The 25,000-nt window shown below is 43.1% G+C and overlaps 1 protein-coding gene across 2 annotated transcripts in view; it reads right to left on the bottom strand.

Moving 5' to 3' along the window:
- Nucleotides 1-25,000, bottom strand: part of phf14 (PHD finger protein 14) — a 78,090-nt gene that overhangs the window by 10,094 nt on the left and 42,996 nt on the right. The window contains exon 17 of one of the 2 annotated variants that reach the window (XM_083543264.1): nt 9,474-9,591. The exons of the other annotated variant lie outside the window; for it this stretch is intronic. Coding sequence (XP_083399390.1) covers nt 9,474-9,591 — 118 coding nt within the window. The remainder of the gene's footprint in view (nt 1-9,473; nt 9,592-25,000) is intronic. 2 annotated transcript variants of the gene reach the window in all.

The following is a 25,000-nucleotide window of genomic DNA, read 5'->3' as shown; positions in this document are numbered from 1 at the left end:
AAGTAAGAAAGATGAGGGGAGAGAGAGACAGTGTGAGACAGAAATTGAGAGACAGACAGAGGAAGAGAGTGAGAGTGAAAGATGGAGAAAGGCAGAAAGTAAGAGAGAGGAGAGGAGGAAAAGTGAGACAAAGTGAGAGAGATAGAGAGAGAGAGAGACACAGTGTGAGACAGAAAGTGTGAGAGAGAGAGAGAGAGAGAGAGAGAGAGAGAGAGAGAGAGAGAGAGAGAGAGAGAGAGTGTGAGACAGAAAGGGAGATAGAGAGAGAGACAGACACAGTGTGAGACAGAAAAAGTGAGAGAGAGAGAGAGACACAGTGTTAGACAGAAAGCGAGAGAGAGAGAGAGACAGACAGAGAGGGGGGAAAGTGAGACAAAACAGGAAAGGGAGAGACAGATAGGAAGATTCAGACAGAATGTGAGAGAGAGACAGAAAAGGAAATAAAAAGAAAGAGGCAGAGTGGGAAAGCGAGAGACAGACAGAGAAGGGAGTGAGACCGAGAGATTCTACAACAGCTAACAGGATCCAATAGCTTTTAACTAGTTGCTAATTTAATGCTTGTAATCAGTAGAATCACTTTCTACCTTTTCTTTTGAATATGTACAAAAAATATATATGAAACATTATTTCTTTATCGTTATACACAATATGCACAAAAGTACCAGGAGTTTGGAGTCAATTTATAGTTAAAGGCCTTGTTTGAGGGCCCAGCAGTGGCAGCTTGGTGGTGCTGGGATTCGAACTCATGACCTTCTGATCCAGAGTTAACCACTGAGCTACCACCTGTGCATTTTCCTCAAACGTAAACGTTCGCAATTGTACGGGACGCCGACACGATCTTGTGCACCAAGCCAGCTCCGTGAAGATATGCTTCAGGTGGGCTTGAATGGAAGATCTCCTGCTATAGAGCTCTATCGAACGCATTTGGGATGAATTGAAATGCTGACTGCACCCCAGTGCCTCTTCGCCCACCTGACTTTACTAACTAGCTGAAAATGAAATCACCAATCTAGTGAAGCATCTTCTCGGGAATTCTAATAGGAAATGGGGTCTAAATGTGGAAATGGGGTGTACCAAAAAAAATTAAATAAATGGTCAGGTGCCCAGTGCCCAGTCAGGTGCATACAGTGTAGCCCAAATTGTGTATCATAAAAGATCGACGTTATTTAAGTATCCACATCTCTCATTTTATTCATGTTTGAATTTCCTTTTTTTCTGTTTTCTTCAGCACCATTTGTACGTTTTGGTTATTATGGGATTTCTGCTCTTTTTCATCACCACCACCTACCCATGAGTACAATACAAGGCATGTTGGTATAAAGAAACCTGTGCAGGTGCAGAAGAAATCAAGGTGAACAAGCTCATACTGAAACGAAGAAGTGGTAGAATTCCATTTTTTATTAATTTTTTTTTAAAGAAAAGACGCAAGCAATCCCGAAGAACCCGAACCCTCAGAAAAAGAATGCGCGTTTCATCCGTGACAAGCAGATAGCAGTCCCCTGACCCTCATTAACAAGATTTATAGCAGCTCAGAGATACCCTCCAGTACAAACACATTTGTAACTCTGTGTCCCTATTTGAAAATGTGTCCTTTGATATTAAAATATCAAAGGATGTGTGAAGACGGGCTTCGGATACTAGAATTGGAATGGTATCCTGATTTAACATGCTAATACAGCTAAATATGTAAACAAAAGTAAGATGTTTTTTTAAACACTGTTCTACATGTTTTGCTCTTATAATAACCTCCACTCTTCTGGGAAGATGTTTCACCAGATTTTGGCTCCTTCTGCTACAATTATTTACGTAGGTAAGGGTGAGGAGGTCTGGGGTACATTCCGATTCATCCCAATAGAGTTGCGCTCTATTGAAGGCCACTCGAGATCTTCCACCTCTCCAAGTTCAAATCAACGATCCAAATGCATCCTAAGACATTTAATACAATTGTGTACCTTCGGCTTTGTGATAACAGTTTGAGGAAGAAGCACATGAGGCTGGAAAAGTCAGGTGTCCCAATACTTTTTTCCCGTGTAGTCCTGTATGTCATATGACAAGCAAAAAGCTTTTCATTGGGTCACAAAACAGTTCATCCAGACAATGTATGTAAAAATGTAAATAAAATTCTATGTTGGCAAAAGCAAATTTGAATCTTTTGCTCCATATCCAGGATATATCTTTTCTCCTCTTCACTGGCTACAGCTTCAAAGCAGTATCAAGGGGTAAATTCACCAAAGACCACCATGATGTTCTTTAGTCTCCCCCACCCAAACAAATCGTCCCAGAACTGGTTATGAGAAGGTGGTTATGTCACAGAACCCAGCTCTATACATAGATCTGACCCTACAGTCACAGACATTTTATCCACTGGTCTGAGATTTCATCTGCTGTAGGTCTTGGCCTGCGGATGACTGATCTATTCCTCGAACGCAGCCGTGTATAAGAGACCACCAGGGCAGGCTTATTAAAATCTATTCAGGGCTGAGTAATGGGGCAGGACCATCACCTTCACTCTTGTTTACTCCACAAATTGGCCCCTGAGAGAGGGGGAAGGCGTCTGGCTCGCCTAGTTAAAGTGATCGAGGTGACGCTGCTTCATTGATTTTCCCTCTGTCTTCATAAACTCCCATCGCCGAGTGGAACGCAGAGAGCCGCTGTTTGGACCCAGGGCTAACACCCTACGGATGGGTCCCCCGAAGGTCCCGAACCGCCGCTCTAAATCACGCTAACCTTTTGTCAACGCGGTGGTCGTGAGCGTAACAAGCAGACAACATCCACCCATGCTCCGAGGACCCAAGGGTCCTATTGCCCTTGACTTCAAGAGCTTAAAGCAAACTTTATTCATTTCACCTTCAAAAGTGTGTCTCGATAAAGATATGAGTGCACAGGTTAAAAGCTGAGAGAGCAGCGGTCGGATGTTTTCTGGCTTCCTGCTTGTGTCCGTCTATTATACATTCACCACGCTGCAGAAGCATCAGAATGATAATACATCATTCCAGCTCTAGTTAACAGTAAACATTGCAGTCTTTATACCAGTTTTGTACTTCTTTGCTCTATGCTGGTCTTGCACCATTATACTGGTGTTCATTAAAGGCAATTGGCAGACGCCCTCATCCAGCACGACTTACAACTCTCTCATTTCTGGCCTTGTTAAAGGGCCCAGAAACAGCAGTTTGGTGGTGCTGAACTCATGACCTTCCAATCAATCCAACATCTTCCCACATTTGTCAAGAATGTTTGCCATAGCATTAAGATTTCCCTTCGCCGGAGCAAAATCTATACTAGCAAGACAATGTCCTTGTGCACAAAAAGAGAAACCAACAAACTCTGACCAAAGAATATAAAAAAAACCCTGAATAGAAAGGGCGAATTCACACCAGGCCTCCTCGAATACCATCAGTGTCTGACAAATCAATGCTTTTGTGGCTGAATAGTAAGAAATCCACACGGCCTTGTTTCAAAAGCCCAAAAAAAAGCCTTCCCAGAGGAATAGAGGTAATTGTAAGAGCGACGCGACGGGCAGGTGGCTTCATATTGTGGACTCTGTAATTAGGGTATGATTGTGCCCATTTATTTGCGTCCCCTTTCATCTATTTTTCAAAAGGTATCCCTCACTTCCCGTTTAGTTTCTCATTTCGCTGTTACTCATCTTAATGCTAATTCTCAAGCGTCAAAGCCCCCCCTTTCTCTATCCTGCCAGAAAACTTGCACCAAAACAACACAAATCTCACATGCGGACTGTTTAATTTACGTTACGACCCTCGTTTTCCCGCTGCCACCACAGGGCCTAATGTTCGTTCGTTTTCAGAGGCGTAAACAAAGAGTGGTAACGATACCCAGCGAGAAAAGTGACACTACTTCGGCACTCTCTCAAGTGTGAATTAATGTCAGATCCGCTCCACGGCCGCATGCTTTCGGAAATACGAGGAGATTTGTAATTAAATATTTCTAATCTAATTGGATTAATATTCATTACCACTCACGTTGATTAAATACTTTATGCACAGGAACGGATGATGGCGGCAATAACTACTGTACGCTACGTCCCGAGAAAGCTCTGCTCGTTCGTTTGCATCCGCATCAAGATGCCGGGTGAAAAAAAGGGCGCCCGGACCGATGAGTAATGATCTCCATTTTCTCTTTCAATTTCCCATCTACGCTAAAGCAGCCAGACTGAGGCACTTAATTAAGTTAATTACGCTAACTTAATTAGGCCGTTTTGCAGGTCACTGTGCGAGTGGTCTGATTGATGAGTGCGCTTGTAAAGGTAATCGCCTTTAGAACTGGCTTTAACAAACAGCATGTTAACTGCTCGGTCATAAATAACACCAAAGTGCTTAGCGCAGGGCCGTTCAGGACGTGTGAAATCCTGCGCCTTTTAACAACCGAGTCAGTGAATTAACTTTGACATGTACAGGGCCTGTCAAAAGTTTGGAAACACCAAGGTTTTTATGGTTTTCCGAGAGACAAGTCCATGTTCCTTTTGCTGATATTTAACAATACGAGGATTTAATTTGACCAAAAGAATACAGAAATGTACAGACTTTATTTTCATTGAAAAACCTAGCTTAGCACAAAGAACAGCTTTACACACTTTCAGCACCCGGACAGTTCTTCAAACATTTAGCTGAAATACTTTGCAATGCCTCCTGTAAACGTCCCAAAGATGTTCCTCAGTAGTTGGAGATTTCTCCCTTGCAATCCAGCTCATCCCAGAGCAGTTCAATAGGATTTAGGGGACTGGGCAGGCCGTTCAAGGATAAATAACACTCCACACGACTCTCTAAATAACGCTTAGAGAGCGTAGCTTTGGCCCATTGTCTTTGTCGGTTCCAATGATTTGGAATTGCATGGCGCTAAAGTATGGAATGGTAGCGATGTTGGTTCCTTTGGCTTAGAATAATTCTCCAACCTTCCCTGCTCCAAAACAACCCCAAACTATTAAGCTTCACCCCCAGCACAGCCTTTGTTACACTCTTAACTTCAGGCAGACGCTAGAGGGAGAGCTAAAGCCAGAACTTTAAGGCTGAAAAACAAACCATCAGGCTTATGGACAGTGTGGTCCTATTGCCTTTCCCCATTACTCCAGGCAGAGATTACCCTCTGATCCTCAGAAAGTTCATAGACCCCGCCCTTCCCATACCTTTAATACAATTTTAGGCTTCAGACTACATTTGCATACTTGGGTCTGTACAACAACCTCCTTAGGACTTAATGTAAATGTGTCATATGTCTTTTTTTTCCTTTACATCCTTATCATTTGTACCAGCAGCTGCTTGAAGGATTCACAAAGCAAGAATTGTATTGTAGGTTGTAACAGTGTAGGTTGTAGTTTCCTGTACATATAACCTATGATAAACTTGAATTTTGAGCCTTCAAAAGCAGCGCAGCTCTCTGGGACCCTTGATTTGCCTTGGGCATTGCTGTTTATCGAGTCTATTGACTCGAGCATGTCGGCTTGCTCTCTTGTGGGTATTACCGAGCCCCTGCGGTGCTTTAAAAACAAAGCCCGATATGGCCGAGCCACCCCTTCATCACGGGAGTGTAAATAAGGCTCGAACAAGGCTTCTGGGTTGTGATGGGCTCTCAAATTAAAGGCCATCTATATATTACAGCAGAAGTGTCGTTTTATTGCCGGAATCAATTCCGCGAGGCTCCGGAGGTGACAGCGCTGGAACGCGGCCCCCGGTGGCTTTGAGGTTTATCTAACATGTGCAGCCAGGGGAATACACAGCCGGTGTAATGAACTCAACTTCACCTAATAAAGGCTTTACTGCAGCGCGCTGACCCCATCACACCCTGCGCATGCCTCCACGCCCATAAACCATACATGACATATCTTTTTTTATTTCCCCTCATCTTTTTTCTCCTTTAATACAGGCAGACGTAATTAAGGGATTTTATGATCGAGTGTCCACGTCCTGACAACTTGTCCATGTGAAAACAGATTTAGCCTCTTTTTCTTTTAATATATATTATTAATCAAGACCTGAGAGGCAGAAACCCATTCGCAGTGACCTTTAAAGAAGCGTTTCGAAAGAAAGTCGGAGACGGACAACTCGGCGGATCAGATCGGGGCATGACTGGTACCTCGTGTCAAACCAAGGCAAGATAGAACAGTGTCCGGGTGGTGATGCATGTGCGGCGGTTTTTGCCCCCTTTGCGGTTTTTTTCTTTTTGATCGAGATGTAGCGCGTGAGATGCTACATCATTTCTCTAAATGCTTCTCTGCGCTCATCTGGAAGTCAAGGCTGGAAGAGATAACAAATCACCTCATCGGTTCCACTTTTCACCACTGCTGCTTCTTCATTTGCCACCTGCCAGCGAGAAAGAGGCAGAGAGTGACGTACATCTTTAATGGCGACCCTCCCTTCGTCTCAGTTGAAAGTTTGAATTACGGCAGAGTTTTTGTTTAATTACATTTTTTTTTTAATGGCATTAGAAAAATCCACGGCTACGATATTTGCGATATTTTACTACGCACTTATAATCAGGACTCTCAGTGAAACAGAAGTAAAAATACTTTTGAAGGACTCGAACTACACTAGATGGACAAACGTTTGTGGGCCCCAGACCATAAGACTCGTACGTGCCTTTTGAACGTCCCATTTGCTAGTCATAATAAGCGCCGCCCTTCTGGGAAGATGTTTCACTAGATTTTGCAGTGTACTTGTAGTTTTGTACTTGTTTTGTGGGCATTCAGACACAATTGTCTTAGTAAAGCCAGGTGCTGATGTAGGTGAGATGAGGAGGCCTGTGGTGCAGTCAACGTTCCAATTCATCCCAAAGGTGTTCAATAAGGTTATAGAGCTCTATGGCAGGCCACCTAAGATCTTCCACTCCAACCCATGTAAACCATTTCTTGATTGACCTGATTTTGTGGCATTTTCGTGCTGGAATTGGTTTGCATCTACTAGATCAAGTGAAGGAAAAATTTCATGCTCCCACATCCAAAGACGTCATACACAATTGTGTGCCTCCAACTTTGTGGTAACAGTTTCAGGAAGAAAAAAAAACAAAACCACAATTGTCTAGGAGAAAATTAGGTCTTTGGATTTGAAGGTCAATCCCAGCCACACCAAGGTGCCACTTCTGGGCCCCTGAGCAAGGCCCTTAACCCCATAGCTGCTGAGTTGTATGAATGAGATAAAAATGTAAGTCGCCCTGAAAAAGGCCATCTTCCAAATGCCATAAATGTAGGGTTTTTTTAAAGCTTTAGAGCTTACATTCTTACTGCTAAACCAATGATTAAAGGGTTTCAAGTTTAAACCTGATACAACACCTCCTAATACTATATATACACCGTCCCTCACCCCAAAACACACACACACACACACACACACACACACACACACACACACACACACAGGTTCGACTCTGCCAAGAGGGATCAGGTCCGATTACATTCTCTTCCTCGGCGAAGGACACTTGGGTTCTCCCAGAGGTAAAAACCTAAAAACTTTTCATAAGTATCAGCACATGTAGGAGTGATCTTGGGCAGGTTTTCTTTTACAAGGACACAGCAAGAAAAGCAAACAACGATACCAATGCATGCCTCAATTTCAGGCTGAACGCAGATACCAGGCGGCGGCGGCAGCAGCAGGAGCTACAACCCGAAAGAATGTGTACACCAGAGAGGAAAAAGAGAGCAAAAAGTGTGTAGCCCAATTTTCGCAGGCTGTGTGTAAGCGTGTGATTAAACGGGATTGCGTCTAGGCTTTCAGGCTCTCTGGGGATTGGAGCGGTTCCCCCTGCAGGCTGCCAGAGAACTCGTTAAAAAAAAAAAGAAAAAAAGTGAAGGCTTGCTTAATCCGGCGTATGCCTCCCACTGTCTAAATCTCCTTTCTCTACCTCCGCTCAGCGCTTTTGTTCACAGCCGCTTAGCCCTTGTGTTGTAGCAGCAGGTCATTATTCTTATGCTTTCTTCTGCGCTTTCGACTTACAACACCTAACAGGGCGCACGGCGGGGGTCAGTCGTCGATTCGAATTCTCGCCACCGCGCGTTATAAAAGCCCGGGGATCCGAGAGAAATTGTATTTCATATACAAAAGTGGTCCGCTCGTTTACTTGTCTAGCTCAACGTGTACAATAAGCAATTGGACAAGCGCATACATCCGGCCAACGATTAGCCGTGCTTTAATTCAATGTCGACTCAAGGAACAAAATGATTTTCCTATTTTCGGACCAGAAAAACGAAATGCAAAACCATTCTGGTGCAAAAACAAATGCCTCCGTCTTTAACCTTTTGATGTTAGTGCTCGGACGGTAATCCCGCGCTGACGTTCCCGTCACGCAGACGTCCCGCTATGCTTTTTACATTCCACTTTCGCTCCGGCAACATCAATTAACCTCTATTTTCTATGCAGATAGAGCCTGGCAGGCCCGGGCTGGCCTTTTAAAGATAAATTGAAAAAAGCGGGTACATTTATTAACTTAATTAGGTTTGGATGTTGCCTTTGATTCAATGAGGGGGGACAAAATGTGACTGGGGGGGGGGGGGAATAAATAAATAAAAGATATATATATCCATGTCACTGAAGGAAAGACATAAATGAATACGGAACTCGATGCTCGAGTCAAAACGTCTCAAATCTGATGGAAGGAAAATGATGGCACTGTTTAAAGTGGATATCAAAGAGGTTTTTTTTTCTCCATGACCATCATTGGGGCAGTCTTAAAATTCAAAACGCGAGGCTACTACACTTTCGATCCATTTTTACGCATCAAAATAAGCGTGTAAGGAGTCATGTCCTGACGAGCGGTTTTCCTTTGCCGCATATGAAATGCATGGAATTTGTCTCAATTAGGGTTATTCCAGATTAGGGTTTTTCCAGACTCTTTATTTTCCCGCCTCCCTACGATTGTAGATTTTAGATATAAACCACTAGTTGGCGCTCAGATTATGCTTTTACTACTCGCCTGATGCTAATGGTAATACTAATGATATATACATCAATAATAATACAATCATCATCATGAGCGTCAATCCCACTTCATATTATGTGCATATGTTTAAAAAATGTTGGGTTTTTTTGCATACAGAAATGATGGTTTATACGTGGTAACATAAGTTTATGTACAACCCCGAGTTCGCACGAAGCCTTTTGAAGGATTTGAAGAAGAGTTGATGCAATGTGTGAATGCGATTGAATTTGAACCCTGAACTAACCCCCACCCCTTTAATACACTTCCAAACTGACCCTAACCAACAAACCACCTAACCACAACCACCAAAGAATGACCTTCTCAACTTCTCAAGAAAAATAAACAAGAAGATATCTCATTCTAATTAGATAGAAATCTCTCTCGTTCTTTTGCTCAAACCGAAAACCCTGAAAATTATAATTGGGACCAACATTATTTTGTGATCCGAGTAAAAAAAATTACTTGAAATGCATCACAGGGTGCAGGGGAATGCGACAAGCTAAAGACATTACAGCCCTGTCTTCACCTCAGGCTCCCTAAGCGACTCTCACCTTCGACGACGAGGTGTCGCATTCCTGACAGATCCAGCCGTATCCTGTCTGCTTAGGCGACTTCTTCAAGGGAGGGTCCAGGCAGCCGAAGTGGTAACACAGCTGACACTCATCGCACCTACGGAGTACAGGGAGAGCGATATTACCAGAGGGAATTCAGCTCAAGGCAGGGAGTAGCGTCTACGCCGACACGTACGCGTGCACCGCAATGTATCGCTGCCAAGAAAGCGGCATGGCCCTCATCAGGCGGATTTGATCGATGGTGACGGAGCAGCTTCCTGTCAGGTAACAGATGCTTAATAGATTCAAAACACATTGGCACAGCACCTCTCACATGGCCTTGTACAGCCATCATAAAACACGCCAGCTTGATTGGCTCGGCTGAAATAGAATTCCGTGCATCTTGCCAATAAATCTTTAAGGGATATATATATATATGTAAAAAGCCAAGGGGTTTAAAAAGGAGGATCGGCCATACTAGCACTCCTGAACACATCAGTTCACATGAGGTATGAAAATAAAAGGAAAAAAAAACCTCTCCAATGAAAAGCTGATGGAACCTGAACCAAGCAAATCCTCCATTTATCATGCATGGGCTGTTAATGGTGAATGCCTGGATGCCCTTCAGGCCAGCCTCCATGCCCTCCCCTCTCCTTCCTGTCCGTAATTAACTAATTATGTTGTAATCGATATTGAAGATTCAGATTTGGCAATGTAAATCAGATAAAGCAGATAAGGGCCGAGAAGGTCAATAGGCCCCCCTCCCCCGTTCCTCTACATTATAGACATGAGGGGTGCTAAGGCTCTTATCAAACGATTTCCAGGAGGAGAGCAGGACAGAAAAACACTTCATTATTTATTGGCCTTAAATCAGATCAGACCTCTTATTGTCCAGCCACGTGACCCCCCCCCCCGATTGCTGGGGAATAATTTTCAACCTGTAAAAGGTTAGGGTTATCCCGAGCAGGTGAAGATTGAGAGCTTTGCTCAAAGGCTTTGCTCAAGCAGTTGCACCTTTGCGGTGCTGGGATTTAAGCTCACAACCTTATGTGCCAAAATTATAATATAGTAACCTCTCAGTTAACACAACTTATCAACAGACATCGCACTGCATTTGCTAGAATTTTAAGGCAATGGGTTGAAAGTAGACTTTGTTGGCAGAACGCATTGTCTGGGTTTTCCAGAACAGAGTTTTCCCACCTAAGGATCTGATTAGATATTAAAAAACAAATGAGCACATCATGGACTTTCAAATAGCTTGTGCAGACAAAACTTGATGATCCTAACACCATGTGTCCTTTGAGACCTTCCAATTCCAATTGTGTTCAATATGGTTGAGGTCAAAGCTCTATAGCAGGCCAGTCAAGATCTTCCACTCCAGCCCATGGAAACCATGTCTTTAAAAAGCTTGCTATGGACTGGAGGTATACTAATTAATCGGCAAAAATCCATAACAATAGTTTTTCCAGCGTCCAGCCTAGAGATTGTTCGCGTCGTGACCTGAGACAGAGCTCTTGTTTATAATTTGTTAACTAGTATCTTTGTATTTATAAAATTTAGCACAATTTCATGATTCAATGCTTTTTATTCTGTTTCGTTTGCTTTTGTAATAAAGTTCAGTGTCCATTTTTTGTTTTTAAACAAACATTGGTTGATTAATCAGGGTTCCCTGGTGGTCTAGTGGTTAGGATGCGGCGCTCTCACCCGGGTTCGATCCCCGGTCAGGGAACCAACCTCAGCCATTAGGGTTGCACAAGCCTTAGTGCCGGTCCCAAGCCCAGATAAATAGGGAGGGTTGCGTTAGGAAGGGCATCCAGCGTAAAAACATGTGCCAAATCAAACATGCGGATGATCCGCCTTGGCGACCCCTAATGGAAAGTTTTTTATTGGTTGGTTAATCGGTTATTGGCAAGTACAATCCAACCTAACTATCGGTAAAATCCACTATCATTCGACCTCTACTGTGTACACGGTGGTTCAGTGGGGTTGAGGTCAGGCTTACAGGACAACCACGTTCTTCCATCCTTAACATTTAAGGGATTTCACATGGGCATTGGAAAAGACAAGGATATTCTGTACAATTGTGGCCTTCCGAATTCAGCAATGAACAGATATTTGTGTGGTTTAAGTGCCCACAAATATACAAAAAAATCTCAAAACCAATAATCTAATAAATAGCTAGCTGTTCACTATACAGTCCTCGCCACCAGGCTCAGCTCAGGCGTTTCAAACCAACAACCAGGCAAAGACGTTTTCAATCAAACAGCATAATCAGCCTCCACAAACTAGTAGAGGTGGAACAGAGGTTCCAAACCAATCTAAAATAAAAAAATAAAATAAACACTATTCAGATGGTCATGTCGTCCCCCCCCCCATGAGTTAAATTAGACTCTGCGAAACAAATAACCAGATTGCAGCGTTTTAAACAGTTTTATCATCAAAGCATTAAAATGATCATGGAGTTTCCAACCAACCTGCAAAATTAGACTCTACAAACAAATAACCAAAATCTAAACTGCTTTTTTTTCAGCATGGAATAATAACGTGATCATTGTTTTTCCAACCGAGCAGTCAAATACAACGGGGTTAAAAAAAATAAAAAATAGACACAAATACTGTTTGAAACAAAACATCAGATAATCAGCTTGAAGAAACCAGAGAATGGGCACAAGATATTCTTCAGATCTACAGTATGCAAATAAAAAATAAATGTCTTTGAATCACTTTTGAAATACAGGGAATTTTGATTAGGGGTTCATTTAAAGACCACAGGCCACAACCAGGGGTTGCCCATTTCCCGGTTTGTGTATCAATTCAATTTAATTCTATTTGAACATCTAGATTGTCACTGAGTAGCTTTACAGAAATATGTACATGTCAAAAAGCTTGGAAACAGAGTATTTTATAGTGCATGACTACGTCAATTAGCGGAAAGATTTACAAATCTACAGATGTTTATTTTAATAAAAAGTAATAAAAATCCCCCTCAGCATGAATAATTCAATTCATTTTTATTTGTCTAGCGCTTTTAACAAGGGACATTGTCTCAAAGCAGCTGTAAACAGATAAAGCGGTAATAAAAGAATGAATAAGCTTGTTCCTTCTTACTGCATGCAAGTGAACCAGTGGAGAAGAAAATCTCCCCGATATAACAGGATTGAAGAAACCTTCAGAGGAACCAGTCTCAAATGGGAACCCGATCTCATCCGGTTGGCATCCAATGTCCATTCATTACAGGTCTTTACACACACTTTGGACCTTGGATGTTCGTTTCTCCAAATACTTTGCTAGCTGGAGATTTCTTTCTGACCTCACGATCCAGTTCATCCCAGAGCAGTTCAATAGGATTGAGGTGCAGTGAGTGGGGAGGTCATTCCATGGGATGAACTAAAATTGCATGGTGTTGACCATGTTGGATCAGCATTCCTTTTACCATTGAATTTGCAAGTACATGATGAGTTAGCAAATCGAATCCGCAGGTATTTCATCCAAAACTTGTTATTGCCATGGGAATCTTGAGAGGAACCAGCCTCAGACCAGAAAACCAATCCTCATCAATGGGGTGATGCCAAATCTGTTCATTAAAGTTCCATCATCTTCAGTCACTTCTCCACCAAAGCGTTCGTTCCTCGGGTGTCCAGAAACATACGCACCGCCGGTTCCCTAACTAACGTTTCAAATACCTGATAAATATCTGACACGCGACCAACATTTCGTAGCGTAAATGCCAACCTGGAAATGTTCGCCGCATTCTTAATAGCATTTGACATTAAGAAAAGGAATAAAAAAAGTACATCAGACTCGGTCAGTCCTCACAAACCCGACATAATATACTCATTAAGAATGGCTGGATCACATTTTATGGGCAGGGGGTATCAAATACTGAGTTTAAAAAAAAAAAAAAAAAAAAAAAGGAATTCCTGAGCTCCTGCTACGCCGAGCTCATATCACTATCTAATCCACCTATTCATTGTGACAGAGCGGCGAGGAAACGGCGTGCCCTCGGCGACACACTGTCAGCTCCAGACCGCCCCTGTTACATGATCGCTCTCCGAAGGAATAGGGGCAGAATTACTGCACTTTACACACACATCCTCTTGTGATGTGCAGAAAAGCGCCGGCTGACAGCATTAGCAGAAAAGTTATCAAGCGATAATACCATTTTTATACGATTCCTTATATTAAAAAAAAAAGTACATTATTTAACAAACGCTTATCCAGAGGACCGTCCAGAACTTTTCATCTGTATTATTGAATAACTAGATTACAAACTTAAGATACCATCAGCCTACAACTCGGAGGATTTCTTTCTTAAAAAAATAAATAAAAACAGAGGAAAAAAACGACTAGTCAGCGACTAAATCAACGTCAGCCAATTCGAAATGAAATTCACAGCAGAATCGTGTGCATTTACACTAACGACACTGACAAGTGCTACAAACGTACGCCAGCCAATTAGCACCTTGGAAACTGCATGCTAAGCTAAAACCATGTAATCATTCCGACACATTCTGTGCAATACACCGTAGGCCATCTATAGGAAATGAAAATATAAAGAAAAGTCAATCTGTTTGTATCACGATGCACGTTTTTAACATATCTGCATCGGTGAAACCCGATTTATTTAATTATTCGTAGATGTGCTCGACCTTCAATTATGGTTTTCTCCAATAAAAATAAATTTCATACCCTCCACAGCCACAAACAAACAATTAGGTCATTACATAGGTAATTATTTAATTGAAGAAAATTAAAAACGTTAAAAAAATTTCATTTCCATTTTTTGGGGTGATGGTGAACATGTAGGGCATGAAAATCCACCCCAGTGAAAGTGGGGAATGGAAGAAAAATGTTTGAGAACCACTAATTTCATTGAAAGCAGCAGCATGGAATTTTTCCCTTCACATGAACAAGGAGACCCAAACCTGTTCCAGCATGACCTTGTGTGCAAATCCAGCTCCAGGAAGATCTGCTTTACATGGGATGCAGTAAAAGATCTCCCTCTATAGAGCTCTTTAACCCTATTGAACTGGAACGCTGAGTGCACTCCAGCACCTCCAGCTTCAGAATGAGCCAGAAATCTAATGGATCATCTTGCCAGAAGAAGGGAGGATATTCTAGAAGGAAATGGGGACTCGGCAACGTGGAATGGGACAAACGTTTGTCCGTAAAGTGCGTAGAAAATCCGACAGTGTTTACCGAACATCATCATGACAACATTAACCACAATCAGTACGAATGAAAGGCTTATAGTAGGAACTGAAGACAATAAAATGGCACCATCACGAGCACGAAAGTGGAATCCAAATCTCCCTCGAGGCCGGCGCTACAAAAAAGAAGACAAATGATCGGGAAAGTGTAGGTGCGAGTGTCTATGTGGTGTGTGTGTGTCGTGCTAACGAGCGCACGCTTCTTGTAGCAAACGATTGATTTCCGTATGAGGCCTCCACTCTGGGGGCGAATAAAGACGACGCAAGAGGCAGGAGGCTCCTGTTCCCTCTGTGGGAGAGTTTAAGACCCGTAGGAGGCCGGCATTTATTATTATTATTTGTTTTATTAGCACCGGCCAGGACGCCTTCGCCGTTTCGTGTCTTTAATTACTTCGCTGGAATGAACCTTTTGTTGTGTATCGCGGTTTACCATCTTTGAATTAAAACACAGCTCAGCCGCGCAGGCCCAGGTGATATCCATTATGGGTAATTGGAATTCAAAATGACAAGACCTGTGCACTGGGATGGCATAACCCGTTTTTTTTTTTTTTCTCCCAGGTTTTCTGAACCTTCACGTCGCACGAGCAAATAAAGAAAGAAAGAAGTTTGTTTGCTTATCATGAGCAACAAGTTTTTGTCCTCGAGCTGAATATCGGCCTAAAACACGAACAGGAGATGACCTCCAGATCCGATTAAGCGCCATTTTGTTTAATTCTAAACCAGTTTTGTTTGCAAAAAAGACAGGAAGCGGACGATTCCTGTTCCAGACCTGTTTACAATTATTTAAGAACAGTGAATTTAAGATTTTCAAGGCCTAAAACTTTTTTTTTTTTTTTCATTTTAAACTTTTAAATACCCCGCAGAAACCTTGAAAACTTTCTTCAGTGATTGGGTTGCTATACAAACCAGTATACAAACCATCCAGCTGGGCCCTTGAGCAAAGCCCTCAAACCTTATTCACTTCTATAAATGAGAAGGGCATCTGCCAAATGCCGAAATATAAATGGGGCAAAATGATGGGGAGATTTGTGCTCATTCCCCCAATGTATATTATATATATATATATATATAGAGAGAGAGATTATATCTTCACAGAGCTGGCTTTGTGCACAGGAGCATTGTCTTGCTGGAATTGATTTGGGTCTCCTAGTATGAATAAAAGGAACATTTCATTTTACCAAATCCAAAGGTTTTCTGTATAATTGTGTGCCTCAAGGTTTGTGGGAACAGTTTGGAGTAGTAGTTCATATGGTTGGGAAAGTCGGGTGTCCCAATACTTTTGTGAGCACATTTCCAAATATTTCGTCAGCTATCGAGTTTTGGTTGCCGTTTCCAGGCACTTGATTAGATGAAAGGGACGCACAGAGACTCCGAGTACTAACCATGTGTTGGCTGTTCTCCTGCACCCATGGATCGGACTAATCCCTTCCTAGTATCTGTAATACGCAGGTGGCGGCCTCTATCTTCTCCAAACATTGCCCTTACACAACCAAGGTCCTCGATGCTATCAAAGCAATTCGGGACTAGTTTTAATCATTGGGAAAAATCGAGCCGCTTTCCCTCCCTCCCTCTCTCTTTTGAAGGCCCAGACACAATCCAATCACTCATAAGAGACTCTATCGATTGAGCTAATCTTATTGGGATGCGGACTAAAGGAGGAGGAGAAAACGCGATTGATTGCAACACGTGTTGCACGAGGTGATGGAGTTATCCCTTTTTGGACCTCGAAGGGAAAAGTTCTTGGAAACCCCCGGCCCGCTACCTCTAAACTCTCTCGCTGCCGGGCCCCCCTTCACAGAGACGAGCTCGTGATGGCTTAATTCAATCAAAGGATGTTGCCGAGAGATAGCGGACAATTTTAGATAAAAGCGGACAAGGAGTGAGTCGGCATTCGAAGGTATTGGATTGTCGCTAATTCGGAGGCGTCTGCCTTTTTTCTCTTTTTTTTTTGAAGGAGGGGAGATTTGAGGAACGTGTAAATGGAGGCAGAACCTTGTCCACGTGTTGGTTTCGCTCTATTAACAACTCGATTATTCAAACCATAATCAAGCATAAAATGTCTTTGGGAGTGGTAGCTTAAACTAGGAGATTCAAACCTATAATAAATACAAATAAACCGTAGATATAAAACTATGACGTGAAATTTCAACCATCAAAAGTCATTAATGCAAAGTTACAGACCAACCAATTGCCTGCCCAAGGGGCAACAACTGGTTCATTTGTTTGCCCCAGACTTATACAACTAACCTGGAATAACCTGTGAAGGGGGAAAAAAAAGTCTGCAAGGAAAACGGACTTCTGGTCTGGAATACTTATACGTGTTTGGATGGACTTCCTGACCGACAGCCCAATATAGATCCTGGGACTTGTGGGGGAATCATTGAAATGTGAAACGCACTTTAATATTAAAGCATATACACCGATCAGGCAGAACATTATGACCGGTGAAGTGAATAACACTGATGATCTCTTCAACATGGCACCTGTTAATGGGTGAATATATTTATTAGGCATCAAGTGAGCATTTTCTCTCAAAGTTGACGTGTTCGAAGCAGGAAAAATGTGCAAGGGTAAAGATCTGAGTGAGTTTGACAAATTGTGACGTCTAGACGTCTGGGTCCGAGCATCTCCAAAACTGCAGCTCTTGTGGGGTGTTTCCTGACCTGCGTGGTCAGTATCTATCAAAAGTGCTCCAAGAAAGGAACAGTGGTGAACCAGCGACAGGGTCACGAGGCTCATTGATGCACGTGGGGAACGAAGGCTGCTCCGTGTGGTCCGATCCAACAGACCGTAGCTCAAACTGCTGAAGACGTTCAAGCTGTTGATGCTCGACGGGACACGACTGTTTTGACAGGAAAAGGGGAACCAACACAATATTAGGCAGGTGGTCCTAATGTTATGCCTGATTGAGGTAAAACATAAAAAAATTAAAACCAAAAACCCACATAGTCTGATCTTACCTAATGCACTAACAGATGTTTGAACATAAGCAAGCAGAGCCAAATGACAGAATTTTTTTAACACCAAAAATGAAGACGGGATTAGATTGAGAATGCTAATTATGCTATTTAAATGCGGCGTGTTTGGGGATTAACTCTGACAATGCCTTTGTGAATTGAATTCGGGTGAGCAAGAGCGAATTTCTAAACCCTGACCTAAAAATCTAAACACAATACAGAGAAAAAGTTGTGGACAACTGACCACTGACCATGTGATTCTTTTTGAACATCCCGTTCTGAAATTTTCCCCACTAATGATAAGCGCCACTCTTCTGGGAATATGTTCCACTACATTCTGGGCTCATTCAGCTACAAGGATGTTAGTAAAGTCAAGTAGGTAAAGATGAGAAGATTTGGGGTGCACTGAGCGTTCAAATTTATTTCAAAGGTGTTTAAAATGGCTAAGAGCTCTATGGCAGGCCATGCAAGATCTTTCAAACCATATCTTCATGTGCACATGGTGCCACAGATTTAGGTCTCCCAGTTCAACTGAAGGGAATATTTTTTTATGCTCTAAGATCCCAAGACATCTTATACAATTGTAGGCTTCCACAATTTGTGGTAAAAGTTTGAGGAAGAACCACAATACAAGGTGGTATCAAAAAGTAAATGGTGCTATTCTGACCACGTGCGTTACTACAGCTGCAATTTCATTACGGACAGAAAGTTATAACAAAGTGCAAACGCGAAATCCTGCATGAAACTGGGCAAATCAGCCACAGAGACGCATGACATGACAAACATACGATGACGCTGCAACTAGTTGTTGGAGGTGTTTGGCTTCAAGAGCGGAAAAACATGACTGGAATTCTACAAGAGATCAGGAAGACCTTCAATGAGCTCAACCCCCCGAAAACGCCAATTCCATCATTCGGCAACTCGTGCATGGTGATCGTCGGAAAAGAATCCGCATGATCTCACTTCCGCACCCACCCTACTCGCCAGATTTGACTCCTGCAGACTTTGCCCTCTCCTCGAAGATTAAGATCAAAGATTGCGTTTTGACACCAGCGTGGCTATCCGACATGAATTTCGGAAGCTGCTTCGAAAGGAAGACTTCCAGGACATATAAGTGGGAGGAATGCTGGAAGCGCTGTATTGCTCTGCAAGGGGACTATTTTGAAGGTGAGTGTGTAAACGTTGTGAAGTACTAATTACTTAAGTAATAAAGTACTTCCTTGAAAACAGAGCGAGTCTCAAAACTTTTTTGATACCACCTCGTATATTTGCCAATACTCTGTCTGAGCATTCAACCAGGATACTGAAGATGATCACGAACAGGCTTGTCGTCAACTTCTTTTTAAAAGGTGCCAAAGTGATTCTCTCGGTCGCTCCAAACCTGCTAGAAACGCTACGAATTTATCACCCGGCTTGCCGCAATTACCTGGGGAGAAGTCCGCGTGAGGCGGATCGATCGAGCACAAAGCGCCCGGCCATTGACCGCGGCCATGACAAAGTGCCCCGGCGGCTTTTTGTGAATCCCTTCAATAAGAGGAGCGGATTATTGGCCTCCCTGCACTTTTTGATTAACGTCGAGACGGGAACAGTGTTATTACCGAGCTATTGTTTGACAAGGAGGTGTTGCTAAGACCGGGAGAGGAAGCGAGGAGAACAGCGCACTAACTCGTCTTTATGAACTCATTACCCAACAGCTCACTCGGGCACTCGCTCAAAAGGTTGCACGGGGAGACGGGAAGCAGCACGAGAGAACTTTCCCGAAAGCCGGCTGCTGTTCCTCCTGGCGTTCAGCAGGGGGCTGAAGCGAGTCGAGCGGATTTGGTTCTGTACTTGTGTGTGTGGGGTGAGGTTCCATTACTTTTTTTTTTTTGTCTTTACATGAAAATCGTAAGCCTCGCTGTATCAATTTGCCCCCACATACTGTACAGAGGAGTTTGTGGGCCGAGGACAGAGGTGAAGGAAAGAGGGATCAGCAAAAGAAAAGAAAAGAAGATCCGAGACCTACAGTGCGTTCAGCTCGACGTGCTAGGAAGCTGCGAAGTAATAGATTTTAGCTGCTCGGCCAACCTTCCTACGCGGTTTCCTCTTTTAATGATCGGTAGGGAAAGGAGGAGGGAGAGGAGGATGAGGGAAAAAAAAAAAGGAGTAAAGTCAGCAAAACAAAATGCCGCCGTTAAATCATCTGCACGGATCCTGTGTCAGGGCTGTAATAGAAAAAGAGGCCATCGATGGAAAGGTTACTGCTCGTCCACATCCTACACACACACCACATCGCTGTCTTCTGACCCATTAACATTATCTATTCAATTCGAAATACTCGAATATACATGCAAAAGTTTGTGGACCCCTGACCAAAAGATTCGGATTTGTCTTTTAAACATCCTGTACAATTCCCTCAATCCTTAACTCTTCTGGGAAGATGTTCCACTAGATTCTGGAGTTCAATTCTGAGATTTTTGCAACTTTAAATGGTTCCTCCTGAAACTTCCCACAAACCTGAAGGCACACAATTTGGATATTATGGCTTGGGATGCAGTGGCTTGAAACGTCCCCTTCTTCGAACTACGAGACCCGAACCTGTTCCAGCATGATGATCTAACCTGTAAAGATCTGCTTTACAATGGTTACATGGAAGTGGGAGATCTGCTGTAGAGCTCAAGAAGATTAAAGACCTCTACGAATTGGAACCGTCACTTCCTCACCTACATCACTTTACTAACGCCCTTGTGGTAGAATCAAATCTCATAAATCTCCATAAGCGTACAACAAAATCGTGTGGAAGAGAAGAGTGGAGGTTCCTCTAAAAGCAAATGGGAACTAAATATGCGCATAATTCACTTCAATTTAATTTGTAGAGCATTTTTAACAATGGGACTTTTACACAAAGCAGCTTTATTGGGATAAAGCGGTTATAAATTTGCAGTGGTGGACAAATGACACAAACCATGTAGCTAAGTTAAAGCAGAAATACACTCGAAACTTTCACTTGAGTACAAGTACAAATGTATTTGCCTTCAAATGTACTATGATTTCTTATGGCTATAATGTTCCTATTATCATTTTTACCACAAGACTCAATCAATTCAGTTCATGTGAAAAGACTCGAATGTGACTCTCAGCACACTGATCTATTAATAGAATGATATTAATGACTCAAACACTGATGTCTATTCAAATGATCATGAGGTCAAAACCTTTTTGAAAAAAACAAAATTAAAAAAATGGTGCAAATAAAAATCCGGGTGTTTTGCCGAGTTCGAGTCTGGAGTTTCTTCAATTGTTTATTCCTCACAAAATGTTCTGCTTGCAGTTGAACCGACGCTGAACTGCGCCCTGGTGATAGACACCAATCAAAACAAGTTCAAAACAGCGTGCTTATGTGGAGTTTGACCAAGTTTTATCCACTCAGAAATGTGAATGCTTTTGCAAAATGGAGTTGAGTAAAAAGATATTTGACTAGTGAAGTCAAAATCTCCTGAAATGTAATGAGGAAACCTTGAGAGGAATCAAAAGGGAACCCAAACTCGTCCTTATCTCCTTCCGATCATCACATTTTTGACATTTAGACGCCCTTATTTACATTTATCTTATTTATACATCTGAGCAGCTAATGGGTTAATTGCTCAGGGAGCCAGGAGCATGCGGCTGGGATTTGAACTCGCGATCCTGTGTTACATCATCTTATGGTCGTGTGTTAACAAACTTATTTTCAAAGAAAAATAAGTCAAAGAAGCAAAACGTGCGACCGCCTCCCCATCATTTAATTATATCATCAATATTTCTTTAGCTCATAAAAAAACAAACAAAAAAAAAAACAAACAAACAGCATACTGCAGAGTGAAATCTGTTCTGACAGCCCTAACACGCGGCGTCTCGGCTCGGCGTTTCGCGGGGGCTTTTGTGTGCTGCTTGTCGCTTGCCACTGTTGTTGTATAAGCACAAATGGTGCTCGTCTGCTGCCAGGCACACAGAGCTTTTCTGTTATGCCACTAACCAAATTTCCCCATGAAAGCTCTCTCCGCTCTCAAGATCTTTGCGATGAACCCGAGAGCGAGGGTAACGGCGGTTGTAGGATGAGACGGGTGAGCGGACGAGAGGGCGAGACCGAGCGGCGCACCGAGACGTCCATGAAACCCGAAGTAAATAGATCGTCATAAACACTGGTCTGCGGATCCCTCTCTCCACCTCTCTCATTTACCCATACCCCACCCCCGTTCCGTCCTGAGTGCATCCAGCGGAGCGGATCCTGTTGGACACGTGTGACGCTCCTGAAAATAAATCGGAGGGGACACGGTGCGCTACAAGCCGACGGCACGGTGCTATTAATTAGCCCGAGCGAGAGTCGTTTATCACGGCGACAATAAGGTGAAAAAGTCAAGAGTTTATTACACACAATGCCGAGGCTATGACTTGGGGACCGTGCACACTCACACACGCTGCTTAAGATTGATAATGTTTAGAATAAAAACAACCATAAATACATAAATAGGTTAAATATTCCATCTGGAAATGAGTGCAAAAAAAGGTTTTGGTCAAAAAAAATCAACCGCAAAATTATGGCACGAAACATAACACCATCCAGCGTCACATCCGTTCCACACCATTATACGACCTCACGCCACGTTATCTCCTACGGTATACAAGTTACACGTGTGGCGGATGTGAACGTAACACGTCTAGGCGGCGAAACCTTTCCACTGACACGACATGAAAAACAGTGACTGCTGTAAACAGTATAATCTAGTATAAAACCATGCAAGTCTACTGCTAGAGGATATAGACAGAGAGATTGTTCAGTCCGGGTTGATCGCGTCCGCTTTATAAGTTTAAGTGTGACAGGCCTGAAAGTGCAAAGCACGTTAACAAACACGAAATGCAAGAGCCAATCGGAAAGCAGAGCAAAACTGTAAATACTGAGGAAAAAAAGCTATACCACAGGAATAGGAATACAGCAAATCTTGAGACACTACAGCACAATAACAGGTACTACAACAAATCTCTAGACAATACAACAAAACTATAGACACTAAAGCAAGCAATATCGACACCGCAGCACAAAAACTATAAAAACTACAGCAAGCTATAGACACTACAGCACAATTACACAGTTTACAGCATTAAATTAGACACTACAGAAAATAAACTATATAAACAATATAAAAATCTATAGACGCTACGGCACACCCTATATACACGCTACGGCACAGCCTATATACACGCTACGGCACACACCTGTAGACGCTACGGCACACACCTGTAGACGCTACGGCACACCCTATATACTCGCTACTTCACACCTATATAGACGCTACGGCACACCCTATATAGACGCTACGGCACACCCTATATACACCCTACGGCACACCCTATATACACCCTACGGCACACCCTATATAGACGCTACGGCACACCCTATATAGACGCTACGGCACACCCTATATAGACGCTACGGCACACCCTATATAGACGCTACTGCACACCCTATATAGACGCTACGGCACACCCTATAAACACCCTACGGCACACCCTATATAGACGCTACGGCACACCCTATATAGACGCTACGGCACACCCTATATAGACGCTACGGCACACACATACACGCTACGGCACACACATACACACGCTACGGCACACACATACACACGCTACGGCACACACATACACACGCTACGGCACATACCATACACACGCTACGGCACATACCATACACACGCTACGGCACATACCATACACACGCTACGGCACACACATACACGCTACGGCACACACATACACGCTACGGCACACACATACACGCTACGGCACACACATACACGCTACGGCACACACATACACGCTACGGCACACACATACACGCTACGGCACATACCATACACACGCTACGGCACACCCTATATACACCCTACGGCACACCCTATATAGACACTACGGCACACACATACACACGCTACGGCACACACATACACACGCTACGGCACATACCATACACACGCTACGGCACACCCTATATACACCCTACGGCACACCCTATATACACCCTACGGCACACCCTATATACACCCTACGGCACACCCTATATACACCCTACGGCACACCCTATATACACGCTACGGCACACACATACACGCTACGGCACACACATACACGCTACGGCACACACATACACGCTACGGCACATACCATACACACGCTACGGCACACCCTATATAGACACTACGGCACACCCTATATAGACACTACGGCACACACATACACGCTACGGCACACACATACACGCTACGGCACACACATACACGCTACGGCACACCTATATAAGCTACGGCACACCCTATATACACGCTACGGCACACCCTATATACACGCTACGGCACACCCTATATACACGCTACGGCACACACCATATACACGCTACGGCACACACCATATACACGCTACGGCACACACCATATACACGCTACGGCACACACCATATACACGCTACGGCACACACCATATACACGCTACGGCACACACCATATACACGCTACGGCACACACCATATACACGCTACGGCACACACCATATACACGCTACGGCACACACCATATACACGCTACGGCACACACCTATAGACAATAAATCACAGAAATACACTACATTATGACACTACAACAGTTTTGCTGTTGCGTTTTCTGTTCGCTATCTCGAGTCGACGTGTTTTGAATTTGCTCGTGTTGTTTTCCGTGTTTCATCTCTCCGCTTTGTTAACAACTGTCTTGCACTTAAAGGCCACCACATTAAAGGGCATAAAGGCGTACTGGATTCCACAGAGGGGACATTCCTAACCATCACGACGGAATATAAGGCAGCTGAGCTGTCCGATAAAATGTTTTAACAAAAACTAATTTATTAACAAAAAAAAAAACCCTATATGTTCCACCACCAGGCGATGTGTGAACCATTAGAAGGGCACGTCACTATTCTGCCTACACACGAATGCAACAAGATAAAAATAAATAAATAGAAAAAATTATACAATATATATATATAAAAACACACACACACGGCTTGCTAAACCCCTACTTATTTTCTCACACTGATCATTAGGAACTACGTGGTAAATATCACTCGCCATATTGAAAAACAGAGGATGCACACAGACAGAAGTGGATTCTCAGGATAGAAGTACTGCTGTGTTTCAGAGAAGACAATCAAACATTCTCTAAGGTCTACTTTCACATAGCACACGTGAGTACGCACCAAGAGCAGCACAGGGTTCAGTTCACAAAGCATTCATCATTCATGTGTTAACATAGTGGACACAACATTCAGGTTGGAAAAGGCAAAAAAAAAAAAGAAAAACAGAATGCAGAAAAAT

The sequence above is a fragment of the Silurus aristotelis genome, assembly GCF_946808225.1.
Source record: "Silurus aristotelis genome assembly, chromosome: 6".
Classification (NCBI taxonomy): Eukaryota; Metazoa; Chordata; class Actinopteri; order Siluriformes; family Siluridae; genus Silurus; species Silurus aristotelis.
Note: the sequence above shows the minus strand (reverse complement) of the source record. Positions and strands in the feature narration are given on the sequence as shown.